General features: G+C 42.3%; 1 protein-coding gene across 1 annotated transcript in view; it reads left to right on the top strand.

Annotated features, from left to right (window-relative positions):
* The first annotated feature begins 21,525 nt into the window (after nucleotides 1-21,525).
* LOC145418235 (MAM and LDL-receptor class A domain-containing protein 2-like) overlaps nucleotides 21,526-24,059 on the top strand; it is a 45,914-nt gene continuing 43,380 nt past the window's right edge. Inside the window, exons 1-2 of the mRNA XM_080286697.1 lie at nucleotides 21,526-21,655; nucleotides 21,712-21,803. Coding sequence (XP_080142823.1) covers nucleotides 21,526-21,655; nucleotides 21,712-21,803 — 222 coding nt within the window. The remainder of the gene's footprint in view (nucleotides 21,656-21,711; nucleotides 21,804-24,059) is intronic.

The raw sequence follows: 24,059 nt of genomic DNA, 5'->3' as shown, positions 1-24,059 counted from the left end.
CTGCTGCTGCTGCCTTCAAGTTGACTCTACTCGAGTGACAAGCCAAGCAGTTTACGTCAACTCACAAAGTTATAATCCATTTTCTGCGATGGGTGGTAACCATTTAACCAAATGACCCTGGTGGTCTAGGGCTTATAGATTCATCCAACCATCTAATCCGACGTTGCCCTATAACGAGCATAGGAGCCCAGGGATAGGAAAGTTGTCCTGGCATTTAAGATGAGAGTGACCAGCCTCACTCATCCCTGAGTGGCACTAAGTGAGCAATAAACCCCAACCACCCCTTGGATATAAACCTTCACCGGCTCAATCCGATTGGAGCACCTTTATTACCCACTAAACCACCAGCAGCCAAAATTTGGTTATATGGTTACCACCCAGCGTAGTAAATGGTTTCCTAGTGTACAGGAAACCATTTGGCTTGTCACTCAGTGTAGAGTCACCCACAGGCAGAAGGAAGAGGAAAGAATGAAGGAAAGACACAAGAGGGAGTGTAAAGTCACCCGCAGGCAGAAGGAAAGAATGACAGAAGAGGATGGATGGAAAGAAGGATGGAGGAGAGGAAAGGGCAGACACCCGAAAGCAGCACTACATCAAGTGAGTGGATGGTGAGCGCCCCAAACAATAGCAACAATAGAATTGGTTGCTGTATGGTAACTAAAAAGCCAAAACATAAAATATATATACCGCATGTATTCTATGGAAAAAGAATACCTCCACATACAAGACGTCAAACAATCGTTCTCATACTAAAATTTACATGATTATTATCACAATGATAATAATAATAATAATAATTGATAATAATAATAATAATAATAATAATAATAATAATAATAATAAATAATAATAATAATAATGATACCCGTACAATATTTCTCTCTAATAATAATAATAATAATAAAATAATTCTCTCTCTCTCTCTCTCCTCGTTCTCAATTCCCAATGTCAACGGTGATGAAGTCTGTCCCGTGGCAGTTCGTTATGTCATAGCTTCGGCAGAGGGCGGGGAGGTCAGGATACGGGCATCTGCAAAGTGATGTTAAGCACAGTCTGAGAGAAGTTACTTGAACACTGTTTAGTTTGAGTCAAGCAGCTCAGCCTATATTGTTATCTTAGTCGAAATCCCAAGATCAATGACGGACGCTGGTACTGAGTTATGCTAGTGAAACATAAGAGTTAAGTTCATTTTGTTAAATGATTTTACGATGAAGGTGTGAGAGAACTGGATTTTCTGAAGATACAGCATCGGCTCACTTCCACTTTTTCGCCCATGAGGCAGAGCGGGAGAGAGATTTTAAGTGCACTGTACCAGATTTTTTTTTTTTTTTTTTAGTCTCTTGTTACAGGTACAGAATACACATAGGAAGTATAGACAAAAGAAGGCCTATTGGTCCATACGAAGGTTATCTGTTGGAGACACGACCAATTTTCCTACCGATCAAACCGATGTGACTGAGTAAAGGATAGGAAAGAGGACGGTCATATACCTGATTACAAGGTTGAGGTAAAAATTGTTGGAATAGGAAGAATCTTACATATTATGCTTGAGGATGTAATACACGGTTAAAAGTATACAATATGGGAACACCGTGTTCTAATCTCGATCTGGACAAGTGCTCATCCGCTGAATTAAAGAATCTCAGGCAGTTGGAACAGAATGGTGAGAAGGAGGGCAAATAAACATGGAAAACTGTTCAAAGGACAAGTAACAGGTAAACAGAAGAAAGGATAGGTTAGGTTGTATAAAATCAGCAATGATGCGGTGAGAGAGAAGATAGTACACGAGGTTAGAACGGAAAGCGGGAGTCAGAAAGTATTAGGCAAATAGGTCCATTTCAGTCTGAGGCAAGGGAGTATTATACAGTATCTGCAAGAGAAGGGGGGGGGATGAGAAAGAAAAAAACAAATAAAAAATAAAGCTGCAAAGAGGTATAAAAAAATCAAGCGAATAAAAAAAAAATGAAAAATAAGGCATCATCGAGAAAACGGGTTCAAGGGGTACACTACAAGTTTCAGGAATGGAGTAATGTGGGAGAGAGATGAATGCACTCACCTGAATGCAGGGAAGTTGCAAGGTAAGTTTGACCCTGGTCTGTCGAAAAGCGCCGCCCTCTTAACCACCACCACCTGCAACACATCACAGTCACTATTATACATCATATCACTTCCCTCACCGTCACCTGCAATACATCACACACTCTCAATCACATTCCACCTCACCTCACCATCTATCATCACCACCACCACCATCAACACAATACCATCCCTCCATCAATATCACTCTGTTAAAAAATTATCAGTAAGTTTCATATTTTAATTTTTCATAATTATCATAATTATAATCATCTGAATCCAGTTTCCTGTTTTTCACATGCGTTGAGGAGATATTTGATTTAATTCGACATATAATTCAAAAAGCAAGTAATTCACAGTTCCAGTTCCCTTCGGCGTCGTACAAGTGACACATCCCAAAGTTCATAGGTTATACTGTTTCTCCCATCTCCCGAGATAATCACAAGTATCTCAGAGATAGTGTATGAACTGTAATATTCAGAAAAAAAAAACAAAAAAAAACAGCCAATTCCATTTTTACCCTCCTTTACAGTTCCAGTTCCCTTCGGTGTCGTACAAGTGACACATCCCAAAGTTCATAGGTTGTACTGTTTCTTCCATCTCCGGATATAATCACAAGTATCTCAGAGATTGTGTATGAACTGTGATATTCAGAGAGAGAGAAAAAAAAAAACTTCCATTTTTACCCTCCAGGGTGTAAAGCGCGTGGTTAATTAGCTATACAGGACACTAATCTACCGGGGTAGCAATTTACATATGCAAATATAGATAGATAGATAGATAGATATAAAGAAACTGATAGATTGGCCAGTGTTTAACCCGTTGGCTCCCAGATTTCCTGTGAGAGGGATTTTGCTGGAAGGGTTCTACGCGTACCGCCATCCCCCTGTCGGCTCATAGTCGCGAAGCTCTTAGGTCCCTACCCCGGGGTTCCCTTCTTTATTAAATTTTGAAAATGTCCAGTTCCGTCCCATATTGAGGACACTGGGCGCTAATGGGATATCCCATTATATCCCTATATATATATATATATCCTTTTAACATATATCTTGATTACAATTACTCCTTCAACTCACCCTGTGCAGTAGTTCATCCCTTTGCAACTGCGCTGGCCTCAGTCTAGTAACAGGCATGGCTACGGCACACAGCACGCACCTTCAGGTAAGAAAGGAAGAAGCTGATTGAGTATACAGGGGTCGTGGGTATGTAGGTGCTTAAAACTTAAAGTGTTCTGTGTGTGGCAGTGTGTTTAATGTGCTTAAAAGTTTGTGTTTGTGTAATATGTATACCCACACAACTCTCAAACTGTATGTTTACACTGACTCGTAATAAATTACAGAAGAAGCACGACGATGGAAGTTGTCCAATTTCTACTAATCATTATCATCGGTAAGTGTGCGTGTATACTACTACTACTACTGCTGCTGCTACTACTACTACTAATAATAATAATAATAATAATCCATCCATCATCCAATCCTACATTGCCCCATGAGGAGCGCAGGAGCCCGGGGCTAAGCAGTTGGTCCCGGCATTTAAGATGAGAGTGACCAGCCTCACTCATCCCTGAGTGGCATTACATGATCAATCAACCCCAACCACCCCTTGGATATAAACCTTCTCCAGCTCAATCCGATTGGAGCGCAATAATTACTCACTAAACCACCAGGCGCCAAAATTTGGTTATATGGTTACCACCCAGCGTAGTAAATGGTTTCCTGGTGTACAGGAAGCCATTTGGCTTGTCACTCAGTGTAGAGTCACCCACAGGCAGAAGGAAGAGGAAAGAATGAAGGAAAGAAAGACAGAGGAGGAAGTGTAAAGTTACCCGTAGGCAGAAGGACAAGGAAAGAATGAATAAAGGAAGACAGAAGAGGATGGAAGGAAAGAAGGATGAAGGAGAGGAAAGGGCAGACACCCGACAACAGCACTACATAGAGTGAGTGGATGGTGAGCGCCCCTACCTACCACACTATAATCATCATCATCATCATCATCATCATCATTATTACTGCTAACGGTTTAAAAACGGAGGCAGCATCCGAAGACGGAATATAATAAAGTCATTGGAGTACTATCATAGTGATCAAGCGGGTAATAAGTTCTATTATGAAATTTGGATACTACATAACACAGTAAAACATGTTACAAATTATATATATATATATATATATATATATATATATATATATATATATATATATATATATATATAGTATATGAGTACATACTCATATAAACATATACATTCATGCAAATACTTTCAGATTATACCCTACAAGCATATAACTACGGGCAAACGTGCATTCATATGCACACATACATTTACATACATACAAGTACGCGCAAACGGGTATGCATATGCACACATACATTCACACACACTGATACTGATATGTATGTTCATGCTTGTTCACAAGTCTAAAAATTAAAGAAACAAGGCTATTACTGTATCTGTTAGTAGGGGCGCGAAGAGGAACGAGCTTGTAGGACACTTCAAGTGCTCGCTGTGGTGGTAGGGGCGGGAGGGGACAGAAAATGACAGTAACGGGAGTTGTTCATTAGTTTCACTCCAAAGGCCTTGAGGATCTGCAACTGGATGTCTGATACAGTATTGTGTTAGAGAGTGCTAAAGGCATCATTATAACTGGTGTAGGCAGGGCCGAGGATTCTTGTAGTGGGTCTCTTCTGAACTTTTTCTGATGTGTACGTTACTCAGTGATGGAGGGGCTAGATGATGAGGTGGGTGAGGCCTAAGTCAACTTGAACAGGGTGAATATTTTGGGAATGGTAGGTAATTCTTCCACCGGTAGGACCAGGGACTTCAATCTGTGCAACATGTAAAGACAAGAGGCTGACTTCGTGATGAAGCTGACATGTTCATTCGAACTAAGTTTATCATCCAGGATGACTTCCGAATACTTCGTGGAGTTACCAAATTACGGTGTGTGTTCACCCAGTCTGAGGCTGGGAGTCTGTGCAGGGGCGGTGCTTAACGTGAACTACACTGCTATTGTTTTCCGACGATTGATGGTAAAGTTTGTTTGTGTCCAGGTGAGCTGAACGATGTAGATGACTGATGCAAAATTGGAATTATCAACAGGTTCCCATCTCTTTCAGCGTGTCGGTGAGAGAGTCATTGATCCGTCCTTGTGCCCTAAGGCACGCCACAGGTGAGAGGCAGAAAATTAGAAAAGTGTGTGTGTGTGTGTGTGTGTGTGTGTGTGTGTGTGTGTGTGTGTGTGTGTGTGTGTGTGTGTGTGTGTGTGTGTGTGTGTGTGTGTGTGTGCGTGCGTGCGTGCGTGCGTGCGTGCGTGCGTGCGTGCGTGCGTGCGGCGTGCGTGCGTGCGTGCGTGCACATAAGCATTTTCTTCGCCACATGTTCCCCGCCCAGTCTCTGGCATTTCCGCAGACACTGGGTTTGCAAGTGTCCTTCACTGTCGCGCGCGCGCGCGCACACGCACACACACACACACACACACACATACACGCACCCACCCACACACACACACACACAAAGTATCGTACCATAGGCGAGGACAGATAAAAATAAGTAAATACTGTACCTTAGACACAGATAAATCTGTTAAAATATACCTTAGACTGTATGACATCCTATATCATTGCATTTTACGTACAGAAGTTTCGAGTACTTAAGAAAATGAAGTGTAATTATCTAGTCTTATAACACAGGGTAACCCAAACATGACAATTTTTCGTTCCTGTTTCAGATTAAGTGCGGTACCGGTAAGTGGCACGAATCTTTTTTTTTTTTTTTTTTTTTTTTTTTTTCCCTGCAAGGACATTACTAGAATGTGCGGTCAATCATTTATGCATAATTGTACATACTCCCAGAAGATTCACTGTTTTAGCAGTTTTAATATATGTAACAACTGGAGTACTAATATTAGCTTCAGCACTAGCATTAACTTAGGACCCGTATTTTCCATAAGCAACACCAGCATGACTCAAGGCGTACGGAAATGCAAAGTAAGCTATCCTAGGCTCATGAACACCATTTCTTTAATATGACTAGGGGTTCTGAAAAAAAAAAAAATCGTGTAATATACAGTGTGTGTATATATATATATATATATATATATATATATACAGTGGGAAAAAACTATTATAATACGGTAATTTTTTAAGGAGCATAACCTAATAGCACAATTTGCATGACTGACAGGAGAACTTTTACCTCTGCCTCAGTATTTAAATAACAGCACTTTCATATAGTTCCAAAATGCTCCCGTGTTTTATTTTTCCAAGAAGTATTTTGTCACCGTTGCGATGATTTACTTTCTTTTTATTCACTGATAAACAGGTAATTAAGTTAACTTCACACGAAACATGAGTGACTATGCCAGGAATCAGATTTTTAATAACATATCCCTGAGGCATACTCACTGTATCAAACAGATGCAGACAAAGCTATCCTCAAACCCATGGTACTTGATAAACTCGCGGTGACAGCTTCAGCGCTAACTCCTTGGTGATGCAGTTGGGAGTGAGTATGGAAGTGCTGACCTGTGACTTATATACGTGTAGCCGGGCCGCCACCTTCACCTGCCTGCCCTGCATGACGTCACTGGGGATAGACCAGCACTTTTTATGGCAATCGGCGGTTGAACTTAAATCGCTCCTCGTGACCTTACTTCAAACATTACCATTTTTGGTAATTTATTCGAACGTCTGTGTGTGTGTGTGTGTCAGGATCACTTGATGGTCGTGATCGTCAGCTTTTTTTTTTCCCCTCACGGAAGGGAGCTGAGAGCTCATATAGTCCAATCTAAGGGCAAAGCTGTGACCTTCACACTCGAACACACCCATCCCCTTGCTCAAGGGGGACAGTAACCACCCACTTCGTCAGTGAAACATTTCGCATCCTGAGAGGGGCGCGAACTCCCGTCTGCCAGATGGCAAGCCAGAACGCTACCACTGAGCCAGTGTGTGTGTGTGTGTGTGTGTGTGTGTGTGTGTGTGTGTGTGTGTGTGTGTGTGTGTGTGTGTGTGTGTGTGTTTTAAGCATTGGAGTAAACCCTCCCATTGACCTTCAGAGCCGGGTTACTGTAAAAAGAGGGAAAAGTTTTCACCAAGTATCCCTCCCATTCATCAGGTACTTCCCCGTCCCATGGTGTCTGTTGCATCCCTCTCAAGGGAACACGGGGTTTTCCGTGAGATAAAAATCGAATAACTGTATCCAGAACAAATGACGTTCGGTAACCGAGGGATTAATTTTAAGATTTCTGTTAAGAGATATAGTCAAATTTCTGAAATCTGCAAGATATGTGTGCATACAAGGACACATATAATGGGGATACGATACTATTTGCCATGCAGAGTGATAACCACCTAACAAAGCAGACGCAGGGTTGGGATTTCTTGCCCACGCCATGCCATTCAGAGTCTCACGACTGGTTACCCTCACCTTAACTGTGGGTGCTATGTTCTTGGTGGATGATAAAAGACTGGGTGTTAGATGGATTAAGTGATTAAGTCGTTCATTTCATGATCTGATCAAGGAGTACTAAAAAGCACAGATGTATAAAGGAAAATGTGTTCACAGGTCCAGTGTGTGAAAGAGGAACAAAACTTAATTATTCCCATTACCTGACAGCTTCACCATTTCCATGACCTTAAGCCTAACCATTTCCATGACCTTACTGCTTAACCATTTCCATGACCTTACTGTTCAACCAATTCCATGACCATCCCTCTACACAAACATCAACACAAACCAACACCAATACCCACGCCCAACTCCCACACACATTCCCCTACACACACACACACACACACACACACACACACACACACACACACACACACACACACACACACATTCAGGCAACAAAATCACACAACATTTTATTCGTTTACCCAAGGTCTACTACTCAGTCTTCAGCTCCAGGAAAACTTTCGCTTCTTCCCGAATACGTAGCCACATCCCAGGTATGTGGGAAATCTTCATTATTATTACCCGTCCCCGTCCCGGAGGGGCTCGGGGACGGTTATTGTTTTCACTCGGTTTGTCTGTTTGTTTGTCTAACTGCTTGTTTGTTAACAACTTTACCCGAAAACTGCTGATGGGATTTTGACTAAAGTTACAGGGATGATGGGCTATGACCTTATGATCACCTCATTAAATTTTGGGCCAAATTGGGCTAAGGCCCTGGCTGTAGGCCAAGAAAGTGGAAAAAAAAAAAAAGTTAAAAATATGTTTTTCTCGCCGTAACTCCTTTCAAATTCGCTATATCGACATGAAGCCAAAACCTAAATGTGCATCTTTCCGATTTGCATCCTATAACATGCTTCATTATATCAGTGGGGCCACCCCCAAGTTAGCGGTTAGGGGGGTCAGTGTCAGGTGGGTCGGGCCTAAAATTTCAAATGGGCATAAAATCGTCAATTTTCACCCGATTTACTCCAGATTTGGTATGTAACATCTTTGACTAGATATCTTGTTGTGTTTATACGTCAGCACTAAAATGGCTGCCGGGGACGGTTTGCTGTGCCTTGGTATCGCTTCTTGTTCCAAACTATTGTGTGGCATTCATCCCAACACCTTGACATATACTTAGCCAAACGCTCCTTTATGTATCTAGCACATAATCATGAACACACACACGTGTGTGTGTGTGTGTGTGTGTGTGTGTTTTATGTGCAACTTGTTCTTGTCTATGGTGCTAAGCTGTGTGGTTAAAGAAGACCCTTAGTGTATCGGTCAGTTGCTAAGGGAGATCTACCTCCGTCTTCACTGCTAGTACTATCATCATCATAATCATCATCATCATTTTCCTCATCACCACTACCTGTACCACCACCAATACTACCATCAATAACACTATCACCATAGCAATCATCATCATCATTCTTCACACTGTTACCACTATCACCACTACCACTATTAATATTACCACCAATAATTATCTCTATAATCATCACCATCATCCCCATCCCCACTGTTACCGCTACCACCACTACCACCATCAATACTACCATTAACAAGGAGCGGTGCCAAGGCACAACAAACCCGTCCCCGGGAGTCAGTTTAGTGGTGACGTACAGTATAAACACAACAGAATATCTGGTCAAAGATATCACATATCAAATTTGGAGAACATCGGGAGAAGATTGACGATTTTATGCCCATCTGAAATTTTAGGCCCGACCCACCTGACACTGACCCCCCTATCGCTAACTGGGGAGTGAATCCCCTGATGCAATGAGGATGCTGAATTGGAAAATGCACCTTTAGGTTTTGGTTTCATGTCGATATCACGAATTTGAAAAGAGTTATGGCGAAAAAAAAAACTTATTTATTTTTTTTTTTTTTTTGGGGGGGGGCCCTACAGCCTGGGCCTTGGCCCAATATTTAATTAGGTGATCAGAAGGTCATAGCCCATCATCCCTGTAATTTTAGTCAAAATCGCACCAGTTGTTTTCGCGTAAAGTTGTTAGCAGACAGACAGAAAGACAGACAGACAGACAAACAAACCAACAATCCGAGTGAAAACAATACCCGTCCCCAAGCCCCTCCGGGGCAGGGACGGGTAATAACACAATCACCTTAACTATCTCTACAATCATCATCATCATCATCATCTTTCTCCACACTATCATCCACCATCGATACTACCATTAATAGGCCTTTAACTAAAATCACCACTATCACATCTGTACAGCTGCCAATATGGTCATTACTTTCTTGTTCCTATTATTACCACCATCAATAACAGGAACACCACACAAATATCACCACTAACAGCACCACACCATCACCAAAATTATTTTTTTCTCCGCAACTATCATTGCTACTATTTCACCACCACTAAGTCAAACACCATTTCTGCTATCATTACCAATCCTTTCAACGTAATCACCTGTATAACCGATTCACTCACCTGTCGACATCATCATCATCAATACTGCTCCGCTCATGAGCCATTACCATCCGATTATATCATCCAGCACCTATTACCAAAATTATCACCATCATCATCATAGTGAGGATGGAAGCTCAGAGGTTGAAATCCATGAAAGGGTATACCAGGATGCTGGTTCACTGAAGGCAGTGATAAGGAATAGGGATGTGAGGATGGAAATCTAGAGTTACTGGATAGCAGTATTCTGATTCCCAATCCAGTTTACTGCAGTGAAACTTTACCTTGTTGGAAGGACACAAGTCGAAAATAAGAGCAGTGAAAATGAGTTATTTGAAAAGAGCATGTAGAGTTACATGGCAAGACATAGTCATGTGAGGAAGGGATTATTCCCTCGAGCTAGACCAAGATCGATCATATGGCCCTCTAGGGTTACAGGACAGAGCGCGCTATCCCTACCAGCAAAGGCAGCTACCCAGGCGGGGCGCGAACTCTCAACCTCGCGATCTGGAGTCCAGCGCTCTACCACTGAGCCATCTCGCTCCCTGACAGTAAAAAAAAAATGTGAGGAAGTGAAGAAGCGTTGTGGTGTTGATAAAGAAGGAAGGAATAAGGAAGAATTAAACACCAAGCCATAATATGGCTATATGGCACTGTTGAATCAGAGGGAAAATAAAGGCCAGAAAAAACACGGAAATATCAAGAAGAGAAGTAGGACAGAAGAGCAGAAGAGGACGGTCAGGAGTGAATGACTGGAGACAAAAAGACTCTTTTTAGTCGCCTCTTACGACAAGCAGGGATACTGGGGAAGTATTATTTCCCCCTCCTCCCCAGGGGGTATAGCCAAGACGGAGGTAGAGGTAAAGAGATGGACGACAAAAGGCGCTTGGCCGCGGTGCTCATCTCCGTATCTTGGGGGCTTAAGCCTGTGACAAGTATAGGATGGAAAAAAGGAATAATGAAGATCTGGTACCAAGTCATTAATTGGCCATATAGCAATAGGCTGGCGTTGAAGTGGTTTTGGCAATGAAGCGGCTTGGTATGAAACGGTTTGGCGTTAAAGCACCGGGAGGAAGGGTCAGTGTCAATGGGAAGTCCTTGAACTTTCCTGATGGGAGCAGAGGGAAAATAAAGGCCGGAAGAAGTAAGAAATATCAAGAAGAGAGGTGGGACAGAGAAGAGGAGCACAGCAAGGAGAAAATTATTGGAGACAAAACGGCTCCTTTTAGTCGCCTCATAAGACAAGCAGGGATAATGGGGAAGTATTTTTTCCCACCCCCTCCTCAGGGGGACTGTGGCGGGTAGTTAATCCAAAATACCGGGATACAAGGTCATTGCATCATCCAAGTTGCCACAATCACCTCCCCTAGGTGCTACCCTAAGTATTCATTTTACCTACCGGCCCAAAAAAAGGTGGATGGACGCCTGAGTCAAGTGAGGCCACTACTTCACAATCAGTCACTCAATTACCATCACAGGCACTCACTGAATACTCACTTATTACACCTTCACTCTCACGAGAGGGAGAGAGAGAGAGAGAGAGAAAGAGAGAAAGAGAGAGAGAATATCATCACTACTCTCACCGAAACCAGTACCACTTCCATTAACACCAACACTGCAACCACGTTCACTATCAAAACTATGATCGCTTCTGTAATCATCACTGTTAAAACTACTGCCAACGCAGTTATCATCACTACAAACATTATCACTATATTCACAATCCTCACCACGTCGTTATGACTGTGTTCATATCAGGCAGTGTTTTATAAAGTCCCTAGCAAAGGTAGAGTTAGGTGCTGCAACATGAAAGTAGTAAGCAACCGTCTAATCAATGAATTAAAAAAAAAAAAAAGTCACTATGAAGTGTGATGAGGCCAATAGGAAAAGAGAAGGCTGCAGGGTAGCCAGTGGTAACGCCGACTGAACCCTCCACGCAACAAAGACGAATTTATCAGCCGAGTGACAGGAAGGCGTACAGTAATTTACGGACCACCCTGTACATTCCACATTAGCTACAACGCCACCTAGATGAACATCATGATGCCAATAAATGAGTACTTTCTGAAGTGATTTAAGTGGCGCCCAGAATCTGTATGATGCTTACGTGGTATAAATTTGCAGCAATGGCGATCACCTCTAACCGAAACAACTGGGCGCATGTCATGGTGTAGGTTATAGTGGGTTTGACAGCGATGATGATAGGATGGTCGACGACGTGGGAACGGTAGGTGTGGTGGGGCTATTCAGAGACTAAAGAGTTGCGACTTGTCCGACGTGTCCAAGAGTTGCGGTTGGGGGTGGCGCTGGCTCGGAGCTTTGGTGGAGTCTTGAATCTTTCCTATCTCTCGCGAATCCTCCCAGCGCTGCTATGATCAAGCTCATACCGGGCACTAATCTTTCGGTACATGTCATTAGTCTTTTCAGTGCATGCCTTTCCGTTGGATGACTTGTTGAGTGGGTGGGGCAGCAGTTTTATCTTGGGTAGGTTGGTAAGGATTAGAAGGTTGCGACTCATGGAGAAGGAACTAAGTGACTAGCTGTGGTAGTACCGTATTCACGACTAGCAATTAATAACGACCCTGATCCTGGTGATGACATTTGCATTCCTTATGGGTGTAGTTGTCTTTTCCCTCAACTTCATTCTGAAACTGCTGCTTTCTCATTCCGGTCTCACTATTTTAGAGGAGGGCAGCAATATATCAAAAGTCAGCAATCAGATGAATTGTAGCCCAGAAAAAATCATCTCCCCAAAGGTCGGTTACAGACCGAAGATTATAAACACTCCAGAGGTTAGCTGCAAGCCGGAGGATGTAAACACCCCTGAGGTTAGCTGCAAGCCGGAGGCTGTAAACACTCTAGAGGTTAGCTGGAAGCCGGAAGTTGCAAACACTCAAGAGGTTCGCCAGAAGTCGGAGGTTGTAAACACTCCAAAGGTGAGCTGCATATCAGAGGACGGCTATACTCCTGAGGTCAGCTACATTTCTAAGGTTAGCTGCACATCAAAGGATAGTTGTACTCGAGAAATCAGTTGTATTCCAAACATACATAACAATACTGAGCTCCACTGTCCCCATATAAGTACAAGTAATATAAAGGAACACAGCTGCATTCAGTGTGCTAGCAGAGCCCAGGAAGCCAAGAGTACTTCAAGGGTAAAGAACACCCCCGAGGAAAGCTGCACACAAGAAAGCAGTAGCGATCTTTTGTCAAAAGATAATGTATCGCATTGCGCTTCCACAGATGTGCAGCTGGGATGTTCTCCTGACCTTGTGGTGGGTGGGTCACGAGGCTACATGGTATTTAAGGAACACACTCTGCCTCTTGGGAAATGTCTGGGTATAGGGGTGTCTTGCAATGTGTTTGCTGTCGACCTGCCCACTGATCCACCCCTCGCTGCTAAGGTGTACCAACCTCATGGAAAGAATAAAGATAATGAACAGCTGCTTGTCCAGGCCTCCCGGGAGGCCGAGGTGTTGAGACAGCTGGTAGACGTGAATGGTGTGCCTAAAGTGGTAGCAGTCATTGAACAACCGGCCCCATTAGTCATGTCTGCCCATGATACTACAAATCTTCTGTACTATTTGAAAGCTGTGCCCACTCCTTAGGCAACACTGAGGACCCTACTTGACCTATGCCTCATCGCTCACCATTTTCACCAGGTGGGTCTGGTGCATAACGATGTGAAAAATGATAACGTGAGTGTGGAACTGCAGACAGGTCAAGTGACGTTGCTGGATATGGGTTCGGTGGAGGTGGGGCAGCCTCTTCGTGACGCACCTAAGGACTAGCATCAGGCGCAGGAATGAGAGGCAAAACGAAGAGTATGCTATCCTTGGATGAGCCCTGAGGCTTACCAGGGCGCTCCCTCCGCCGATGTGTATAGTTTGGGTCACCTGGCAAAGCAAGCGATAGCTATGCGTCGGGTGAGAATGGGTAAAGAGCTGCAATCTGCTCTATACCTCTCACAAGGGCCAAACAACAACCGTCCAAAGCTACCACAACTCATGAAAACCCTCCAGGGCTCTCTTGACCTATATCTGTGAGCATATTGCCTTTAACCCTCACACGGTCGGGACAACTCTAGTACTACAGTATACTCCATTTAATATCAGATTATTTTATTCATGTAAATCTCAATAACGGGAGTCTTTTTTTTTTTTAAGTAATTAGCTTGGATAACACCCTCTAATTCATATTCATATACATACATACAGTACAAATACATACATACTTAAAAATGACGCCATGCTTCCTCTCATGGAATCCTCATATCGTGGTTTGCCATAGTCTGGAAGCTCAACCAAATGCAAAACCCAGCAAAAACAAGTTTTCGCACATTTAGATTAATTATTGTTGTCATGGATTTGGATTCACAGTTTGTTAGGTATCTTTCGCGGTTCATATACTGGCCTTCATATTCAGCTCGGTATGTGGATCGATAGTGATTTTTGCACTTAGTGTCGAAGTCTGTAAACCTCATACCGCCGAATCTTTCACCTCTTCTACTTTCACTTTTTGTAATCTACCTTATACAATCGGAGTAAAAAAAAAAAAAAAAAACATCTACTTTTCACTTTGTGTAGCTAATCAACCTTGCACAGCTGAGAACAAAAAAGTTCGCATAATGTTTCTCTTGTACTTTGTACTTTTTTAAAAAAATATTTGTTTTGGTGAAAGCTTAAACTGACTTCCTTCTTACATCCTAATGAAAAGATAATAGATATGAGACTGAGAATGAAAAGTTGTAAACTTTGTAACAAATAAAAAAATGGAAAGCTTTTAGCCTATTAGCCCCCAAATACCATGAACTATATAATGTGAAAAAGTAAGCTCTACACTATGAGGAGGAAGAAATAAAATGATGGTTTTTAAATCTGGACGAGGCTCTGGTATGAACAGTATATTAATTTCAGAAATCATTAGAGGAAACTGAAAACTAAACTACGTATATTTATTGCATTGGAAAATGAATAAACTACTGCAAGAGTGGATATCTACGGGATCTCTGCTTTGCAAAGTTAAAATTTTTTAGTGCTCTTTGTAGCCTTCGTGCCATGGTGAATAATGCCGTCTATTCTACTTAAAGCAGCTTAGTACTCTACCAATTCGAAGAGATTATTATAGCTACAGCATAGATATCATACATTAATTTACCAACGTGACAGTGTTCATACGTACTTTACCAGCCCTTACAGAATGAGCTCCCCACGGTGTCTGCTGTCTGTTTGGCTGGCCGTTGGCGTGTGGCGCCTATCGTGTCCAGTCCACCTTACCAAGATATAAACAAAACGTTCGAACTTTTAACTCCGACTTTGAACCACAATATAAAATAAAACCATGCTTTCGTGTATAATTCTGTTACTTTTTTTTTTTTTTTTTTGTAAAGCATACATGTCACTTAACTGCTTGTGCTCATCGTCCCCCTCGATCTTTCCAAAATTCCACCGTCCACTTCGGGAACCACTGGTCTAAATTAACTCCTACTTACAGGTACAGTATGTACTTCCAAGATGAATAAAATCTGTTAATGATAGCCAGGATAAAATAAAAATGGCAGCTCGATACTGAAGTTAATTGAACAGAGGGCTAGGAAAATATTTACACTGACATCCTTTCATATACCTAGTAAATTATTGTGATTATCACACACACACACACACACACACACACATGATGTGCTTTCAAAGCTAGTATTCCGGTAGATGTCACCACCATTGGGACAAACACAGTCCCCGCGCTGTTTAAAAAGCACATTTTTCTTTATTAAATATGTACACTGTTGTGTGAAACTGTGAATCATAGTAATGTCATATACCGTAATATAAATAATACAAATAGAACACGTATATACAACGTAGCGTGAACTGCTTACATTTATCATAAACGGAAATTAAAATATCATCGATAATATGTGATGGCAACCCGCCATTTCAGTGGTCCTAGATTATTTAATTTCTGCTATATTTAGTGCAAGTTAGGTTCTTAATAAATAGTTTGTTCAGACTGTAAATTACGCCTAGTGGGTATCTTGGTTCATTCAGTCTCTATGTGGGCAGAAATTTAATGCTGAGTAAATACTGGAGCTCAACATTTTGCTCACTCCCTTCACGCATGCGCACAAGACAGTCCAATGGTTAAGTTTTTTCACGAGAGATTTGCTTTCAAAACAAACGCACGAAGACTATACTTAAAATAATACAATTTAGACTACTTGTGGTCTGGTCAGGATAGGTAAAGTAAGGTACTGTAATTGCTTTGGAGGATCTAAGGGGGCAACACCATGGCCTTCTCAAAGTTCAAACCGTGGCACACGGGTCTTGTGGTGTGCATGGGTGAAGGGAGCGAGCAAAATGTTGAGTCCCAGTATTACTCAGCATTAAATTTCTGCCCACATAGACTAAATGAGTCAAGATACCTATTAGTTGTAATTTACAGTCTGAACAAACTATGTGTGAAGAACCTAACTTGCACTAAAAAACCTAACTTGCACTAAAAGTAGCAGAAATTAAATAATATACGGCCACTGAAATGGCGGATGCCATCCATGACATTAATGATATTTTAATTTCCGTTTATGATAAATATAAACAATTCATGCTACGTTATATATATGTATTCTATTTGTATTCATATTACGGTATATGACATTACTATGATTCAGTTTCACACAACAGTGTAGATATTTAACAAAGAAAAATATGCTTTTTAAACAGCGCGGGGACTGTGTTCGTCCCAATGGTGGTGACATCTACAGGAATACTACGCTTTTCAGAAGCACCCATTTCACTCAAAATGTATTGAGGCTAAAGACTTTTTTTTTTTTTTTTTTTTAACTTCACGGTGTTAACCTTATACTGTTCTCATTAACTGTAGTTGATTTGGAAGCCCCCTCAGAAAGCTTGGGGGAGGGGGGCAGCGAGGGGCGCTCTCCCCCCCCCCCGTCCCCAAATGACGCCCCTGCATTTTGCGCTTGAGAGACTTGAAAAGGGAGAAGTTAGACAAGAGCGTTCGTATATAACCTCATAACATTATTTTTAGTTTCATTCTCGCGATCTCCACACTTTTATTTTGCAGTTAAGTTAAACAGAGTTCAATTTAAAATATCATAACGTTATTTTTAGTTTGATTCATGTTATCTCTACATTACCCTATTCGGCACTGGAGTTTTTTTTTTTTCCGAACTGGTAAAGGCAGATATTGCGTAGTAAAACTGTCTGGAGTTAGCAGGAACAAATTAGGCGAGAGAGAGAGAGAGAGAGAGAGAGAGAGAGTACAACGCATCATAGGGCTGAAAAGGTTAAGCCAATCTGGGTATATTTCTTACGCAATTCTCTTGTCAACGTCACTGTCTACCATCTCAGCATCTCTGTCATCTCAAAGTCAATATCTCAGCGTCACTGCCATATGAATGCCACTGTCGTACGTCACTGCCATCTTCACTGTCATTGTCATATCACCGTTACTGTTATCTCAACGTCTATGACAACGTCACTGTTACCTGAATGTCAATGTCATCACAACGTCACTGTCACATCAACGTCAATGTCATCTCAGCGTCACTGTTACCTGCATGTCAGTGTCATCTCAGCGTTAACGTCATCTCAACGCCAATGTCATCTCAATATCACTGTCATCTCAACGTCACTGTCATCTCTGCATCACTGCTATGTCAACGTCACTATCATCTCAACGTCACTTATGTCACCAGTCTCACTGTCACTGTCATCTCAACATCACTGTCATCTCAGCATCTGTCATACAGTATGTGACCCGTCTCACCGCCACTGTCATCTCAGTGTCAGTCACGTCACTCAACGTCACTGTCATCTCAGTGTCACTATCAAACGTCACTCGTCTCAACGCCACCGTCATCTCAGTGTCACTGTCATTTAATCCTTTCCCTTGTTTCTTGCAAAGGGGGAGGGTCGTATTCTAAGTGGTTATGGAAATTACGAAGCACCTCTTCCTCAGCGATTTATTCTGCACATTACGTAGCACCTCTTCCTCAGCGATTTATTCTGCACATTACACCTCATAATCCTCATCTATCTTTCTACCTATCTATCTATCAATCTATGTCCCTGATGCAGACTATGTCGGTACGAAAAGTATATGAGATAATGGAGATTATGGAGGTGTAATAAGCGTAAAAAATCGCCAAGAAAAGGGGACCACGAAGCCCACTGTGCCATTTAGATCTAATACGTCTTACATGGCACTACGATTCAATGGAGGATCCTCGATTCACTTCACCTCTTCAACCTGTGACATTTATTTTTCCGTCAGGCCACAATCTAAGGATTTTATTAAACACTGGAAGGGCATCTAGTATACTCTCTGCTTCTTAACATGGCTCAGATTTTCGTCCTTTTGCAGCCTATTTCACATAGTGGAAAAAAAAAGGACAATACTATGGCTCTGTTACAGGGTTTTTTATGTGTATACAATATTAAAGAATAATATTCAATAATACTTGAGAACAGGGACAAAGAATTTACTTGTGAAAATCAAGCAATGATTATGCCGGCTTACTTCGCCGATTCTCTAAGGACGAGAATTTATAAACTTTCTCAACAGTGCACAGCAGAGACTAATTATTCACACGTGCTGTTTATTAGTACTGTTGGCCTCTGGAGAAAGTGACTCCACCCCTGACAATCAATAACTAATGCTATTAATGATAACAGGTCCTTGCTGGTGCAATTAACTCCTGGTTGCACAACGGATTTTAAGCTTAATACAAAAGGACTGGCCTAAGTACCAGTTATGAATAATACAAAGTGTTTATGCAAGCTAGGAGCTGCAACTAGAATATGCTTATGGAGAAATAAAACACGAGTTTACATTACATTAAGCTCAAGAAAAAGAACTGTTAAATTCATTGATTACAAAGAAATAAATTTACGTTACATGTTTCAAAATGAATCCAAAATATGGAGATCGCACTCACTCGCTCACTCAAAAGCTAACTCTTAAGCCTAGGAAAAAATGAAAAGAAATACTGGTCAGAAAAGTGGACCAAGCGGATGACTGGGCGTCGTTGCTGAGGAAGGACACTGCACACGCTGAGCCTCTCGCCAATCACGCTAGGTGGGAATTCAACGGCGGCGGCGGGAACTGGGCGTCGTTGCTGAGGAAGGACGCTGCCACACACACTACCTGCTTCCATGGCGTTCAAATCCTGACTGATTCAAATTGTGGGAGAGAGGCGAGTGTCGTGGCCGCACTTTCTAACGGTCAACGAGTGTGAGTGATACACACCTGCAATATCACTCAGCGAAGGTGCTAACATCGTGCACAAGGACGATCACTTATGAAATAGTGAAAAATGTCCTGAAAAACACTCCCGATCGGGTGAATACGTGGCGGTTAAACTGAGTGATAAATACTGGGATTCCACTAGAATTTGCGGTTTCCCACCAAAGTTTAATGTTACGAGTTTGTTTAGATATATGATCGCACCAACTCGTGAGAGGCTCTGCATCCTTTCCATAGCACTTCTTCGTGACTAGCATCATATACAAGTGTTTATATACTGCTACACCTCGGAACCGAAAGTGGGCAGATGATAATTCTAGGCAAAGTTAAGGATAAAAGGAGAAGAGTGAAGGGCTTACTGTAGGCTACATCTAACCTATTTAGTTCGAAAAGTCTCCTAAACTGAATGAAACTGTATGAAGATGGAAAGAATACTATAAATGCTACGTCATCGAATTGTAGGTTTAAAATGAACGCTGACTACGGATGCGCCAATCACGATATAACATAGACCCCCTTTACTCGAACCTGGGCTAAAATTGTCATATCCCCATCTTCAATGCTGACTTTTAGCAATAAATTAACACTAGAAAATTATGCAGGCCATGAATAAGTACTAAGGTAAAAAGGCAGAGCCTTAATATTGTCTTACTCTGCCACTGAAACTAGGTGAAAAAGCTGCAAAAGAACGAAAATCTGGGTAAAGTTTGGGTGAAATGAGTGTGGTAGGCCCTTCAGCCATAACACCCTCCCCACCCTACGAACAGACCATTAAAAAATCCCGGCCAAGTATCTGACTACTAACTATATTATATTCAGAGCTATCACAACCATCACTTCTAACTGCAACACTATCACAATCACCACCACCACAATACCACCATAGACTTCGCGACCATCATAAACACAACTACCACCAGCTCCAGTTACCACCATAGCCATCACCACTTTCATAACTACCATCACCATCAGCTCCACAACTACCACCACAACTATTATCACCCTTATAATCGCCACCACCATCACCACAACCACAACCATAATCACAACCACCATAGCAACAACCAGCAGCCTTGGACATTCCTCTACAGATCCACAAATACCCCATAAATAACTCGTACAATCCAATATGACATAACAATCAGGCCATTATTCACTTCCTCGACAAAAGTGTTCTGTGTGCGGGTAACTTACTGTTTTCTCACTGAGTTTGGAGGTCTTCTAACACCTCTTCCATTCCTATTTATTTTACATACTGTAGACAGCTATATTCTTGCACGTTACTTACGTCTTCTAACACCCTTTCTATGACGATTTTTCTTTTTGCATATTACACTCATCTATTTTCTTGTACTCCATTTATGTTTTTAATGTCGACACAAAGTGGATAAATGACATACAGTGCAAGACAGTAAGGAACACTCTGCTAGATTAACACTTGCGCCCTACAAACGGTCTAAGGCCAAACATTTGACCCAGCCATGACTTTGACCTTCGGCTAATTGTCCTCAAAATTGAGTTACTTCATCGCTACCTGACGCCTAACACTTTCAACAAATCGGATCAAAAGTGTTTAAGTTTAGTTTGCCTTTGGCCACTGGCCTATTAACCTCAAAACAGAATCACTTCATCTTTGGTTATTAAACAACCGAACATCTGACGATACTCTGTGAGCTTTGCCTTTCACCGATTTTTCCCAAACTTAAAACACTTCATCCTTTTCAAACTATGAAATTTCCACCAAGCCTGTTTTAAATCTAATCAAAACCGTTTGAGTTGGCCTGTCCTTGACCAATGATTCATGATCTATTTCGGTCAAATTTTAATCGATTGTCCCACTGGCTGTCTTCAGCCATTAATCTAATTTTGTGCCAAGCCATCTTGTTTTTTTCTTTTTTTTATAATGATGATAAAAAACAGACATACAAACTGACATAAACGCAGAATTCCCATGGCCTACATTCGCGGGGGTAACAATATGAACGTGTCACATACAGAAATAAACTAGTAGGATGGAGGTACTGAGAAGCCCCCTTAGCTAACGAGAATACGGGCCTTTGGATGAAGGGTAAGGAAGAGAGGGGTTGTGTGTTGAAATCAGAACCAGAACAACGTGGTTGCTGTTGTTGCGGCTCTACCCCAGTTTGTCTGGCCGAGCAGCCTCGTCGACACAAGCAGGCAGCTGCCTTCCTGTGGCAGACAGAGCCTGACCAGGGTTGGAACCGAATCCTTCCATATGGCGAGGTGCATGGAAAATGATGGTGGTATAGCCCCCAAGAGGATAAGTTATGTATAGGAGACATGTATGGGCAGTAGTCTTGGCCCGGACTTTGACTACCAGGTTAAAATGTTGAGTTCCCCGCCTGCGATTGTTGAGCAAGGCCAGCTACTGGGCCTTGGCTCCAAGTCCCATGGTAGTACCTTCCTGGGCGACGGTAACCATCCACCTTCTACCTTTCTGGTGGGGTAACGGGTGCTACACCTTACCCAGGGGTGGCCTGGGACTATGTAGGGCAGAGGCGTCCATCGTCCCTGAACCGCGTACAAGCTCCTACAGGATACTCCAAGAACTACAGAGTAAAGGTAAGAAACAATCAAAGAGGTTGGACAGATGAAATATAAGTAAGAATATGTGTACGAATACGTGTACTGAAATTGCTCCATATTATTGCCCATTTATTCTGACTTGACAAGATTGAGTCATGCCCCCAGTGTGAACGCTGGGCCGTGATTGGGTGACGTGAGGTTGACTGTGACGCTAAAGGCCAAATAAAATGAAAAAAAATGAAGACCCACTCCATTATCTTCCCGCTCCTTCTAGCACCTTGCCAAAAACCTTTCTAACAACTTTACCTCATAATCCATCCCTCCTCTTTTCTACTCTGATGGTTCTGTAGCTATTTCTTCTACTGATAAAGCAGATCTCTTTGCACAGACTTTCTCCTCCAATTCCACCTTAGACGATTCCGGTGCTATTCCTCCATCACTTCCCGCCTCTGACTTCCTCATGGCTGACATTAAAATTTTTTCAGCTGATGTATTTTCTGCCGTCACTGGCCTCAGTACTAACAAGGCATATGGGCCTGATGGAGTCCCTCCTGTTGTTCTCAAGAACTGTGCTTCTGTGCTTACACCCTGCCTAGGCAAACGCTTTCGCCTTTGTCTGTCAACTTGTACCTTTCCTTCTTGCTGGAAGTTTGCTCTCATTCAGCCAGTCCCAAAGAAGGGTGACCACTCCCAACCCTCCAACTATCGTCCAATTACATTAACGTCCTGTATTTCAAAAGTTTTCAAGTCAATTCTCAATAGGAAAATTTTAAGGCATCTTTCCTATCACAACCTTCTTTCTGATCATCAGTATGGGTTCCGTCAGGGACGCTCCACTGGCGATCTTCTCACCTACCTTTCAGACTCCTGGTCATCCTCCTTTCGGGACTTTGGCGAAAGCTTTGCCATTGCACTTGACATCTCAAAGGCTTTCGATCGAGTCTGGCATAAATCTTTAATTTCCAAACTGCCCTCTTACGGTTTCTATCCATCTATCTGTGCCTTCATCGCTAGCTTCCTTTCTGGTCGTTCTATAGCCACTGTTGTAGACGGCCATCGTTCTTCTCCTAGATCTATCAACAGTGGTGTTCCTCAGGGCTCTGTCCTATCACCAACTCTCTTCCCTTTATTCATCAATGACCTTCTAAGCTGTACATCTAACCCTATCCACTCATACGCTGATGACTCCACCCTTCACCTTTCCATTCCGTTCCAGCAACGCCCATCTCAGCAGTTATTTAAACAAACAAGGGATGAGGCTATGGCACACCTGTCTGACTTGGCTCGTATCTCTGACTGGGGTAAAAATAATCTTGTTGTTTTTAATGCAACTAAGACTCAGTTCTTACACCTATCAACCCGTCAAAATCTTCCACAGGTATACCCACTAATGTTTAATAATATTCAGCTTAATCCTGCATCATCCTTGAACATGCTTGGGGTTTCATTTACTCGGGACTTTTCTTGGAAAGATCATATTACATCTCTTGTAAAATCTGGCTCCAAGAGACTGGGTATGCTGAGCCGACTCCGTTCTTTCTTTACCCCTGCACAATTCTTGACTCTATACAGGGGTTTTATCCGCCCCTGTGTGGAGTACAACTCTCATGTGTGGGAAGACTCCCCACGTACAGCTCTTGTCAGTAGGGTGGAGTCAAAAGCTTTTCGTCTCATTAGCTTTCCTCCTCTTACTGACTCCCTTCAACCTCCGTCTCTTCGCCGCACTGTTGCATCTTTATCTCTTTTCTATCGCTGCTTTAATGGTCACTGCTCCTCTGAACTGTCTGCATGCATTCCTCCACCTCTACGACGGGCGCGTAGTACCCGTCTAGCAGCAAACTCTCATCCCTTTTCTGTCCAACTCTCTAATGCAAGAGTTAACCGTTATTCCCAATCCTTCATTTATGCAACAGGTCAACTCTGTAACTGTCTCCCTCTGTCTGTATTTCCTGCTGCCTATGATCTCCAGTCTTTCAAACGCAGTGTGTCCCGGCATCTCGAAATGAATGGAACTTAAATTTGGCTCTCTCTTGTATTTTGTTTTTCTCTTGGATGGAACTGTTATTGCGGGCTCATGGCCTTTGGTTCCTTCTTCCTCGCATAAAAAAAAAAAAAAAATCTTTCCTATAGTAATATCAACCAGTCAGCTGCAGGGGGGTTGGGGCATCTTCGCCGTTAACTTTAAACGGATTATAGTTAGTATACAGCAGTGTATGAACACTAAACATACACACACACACACACACACACACACACACACACACACACACACACACACACACACACACACAC

Source organism: Coenobita brevimanus, chromosome 14 (assembly GCF_032717465.1).
Source record: "Coenobita brevimanus isolate Jiangsu-jjx chromosome 14, ASM3271746v2, whole genome shotgun sequence".
NCBI classification, from domain to species: Eukaryota; Metazoa; Arthropoda; class Malacostraca; order Decapoda; family Coenobitidae; genus Coenobita; species Coenobita brevimanus.
Note: the sequence above shows the minus strand (reverse complement) of the source record. Positions and strands in the feature narration are given on the sequence as shown.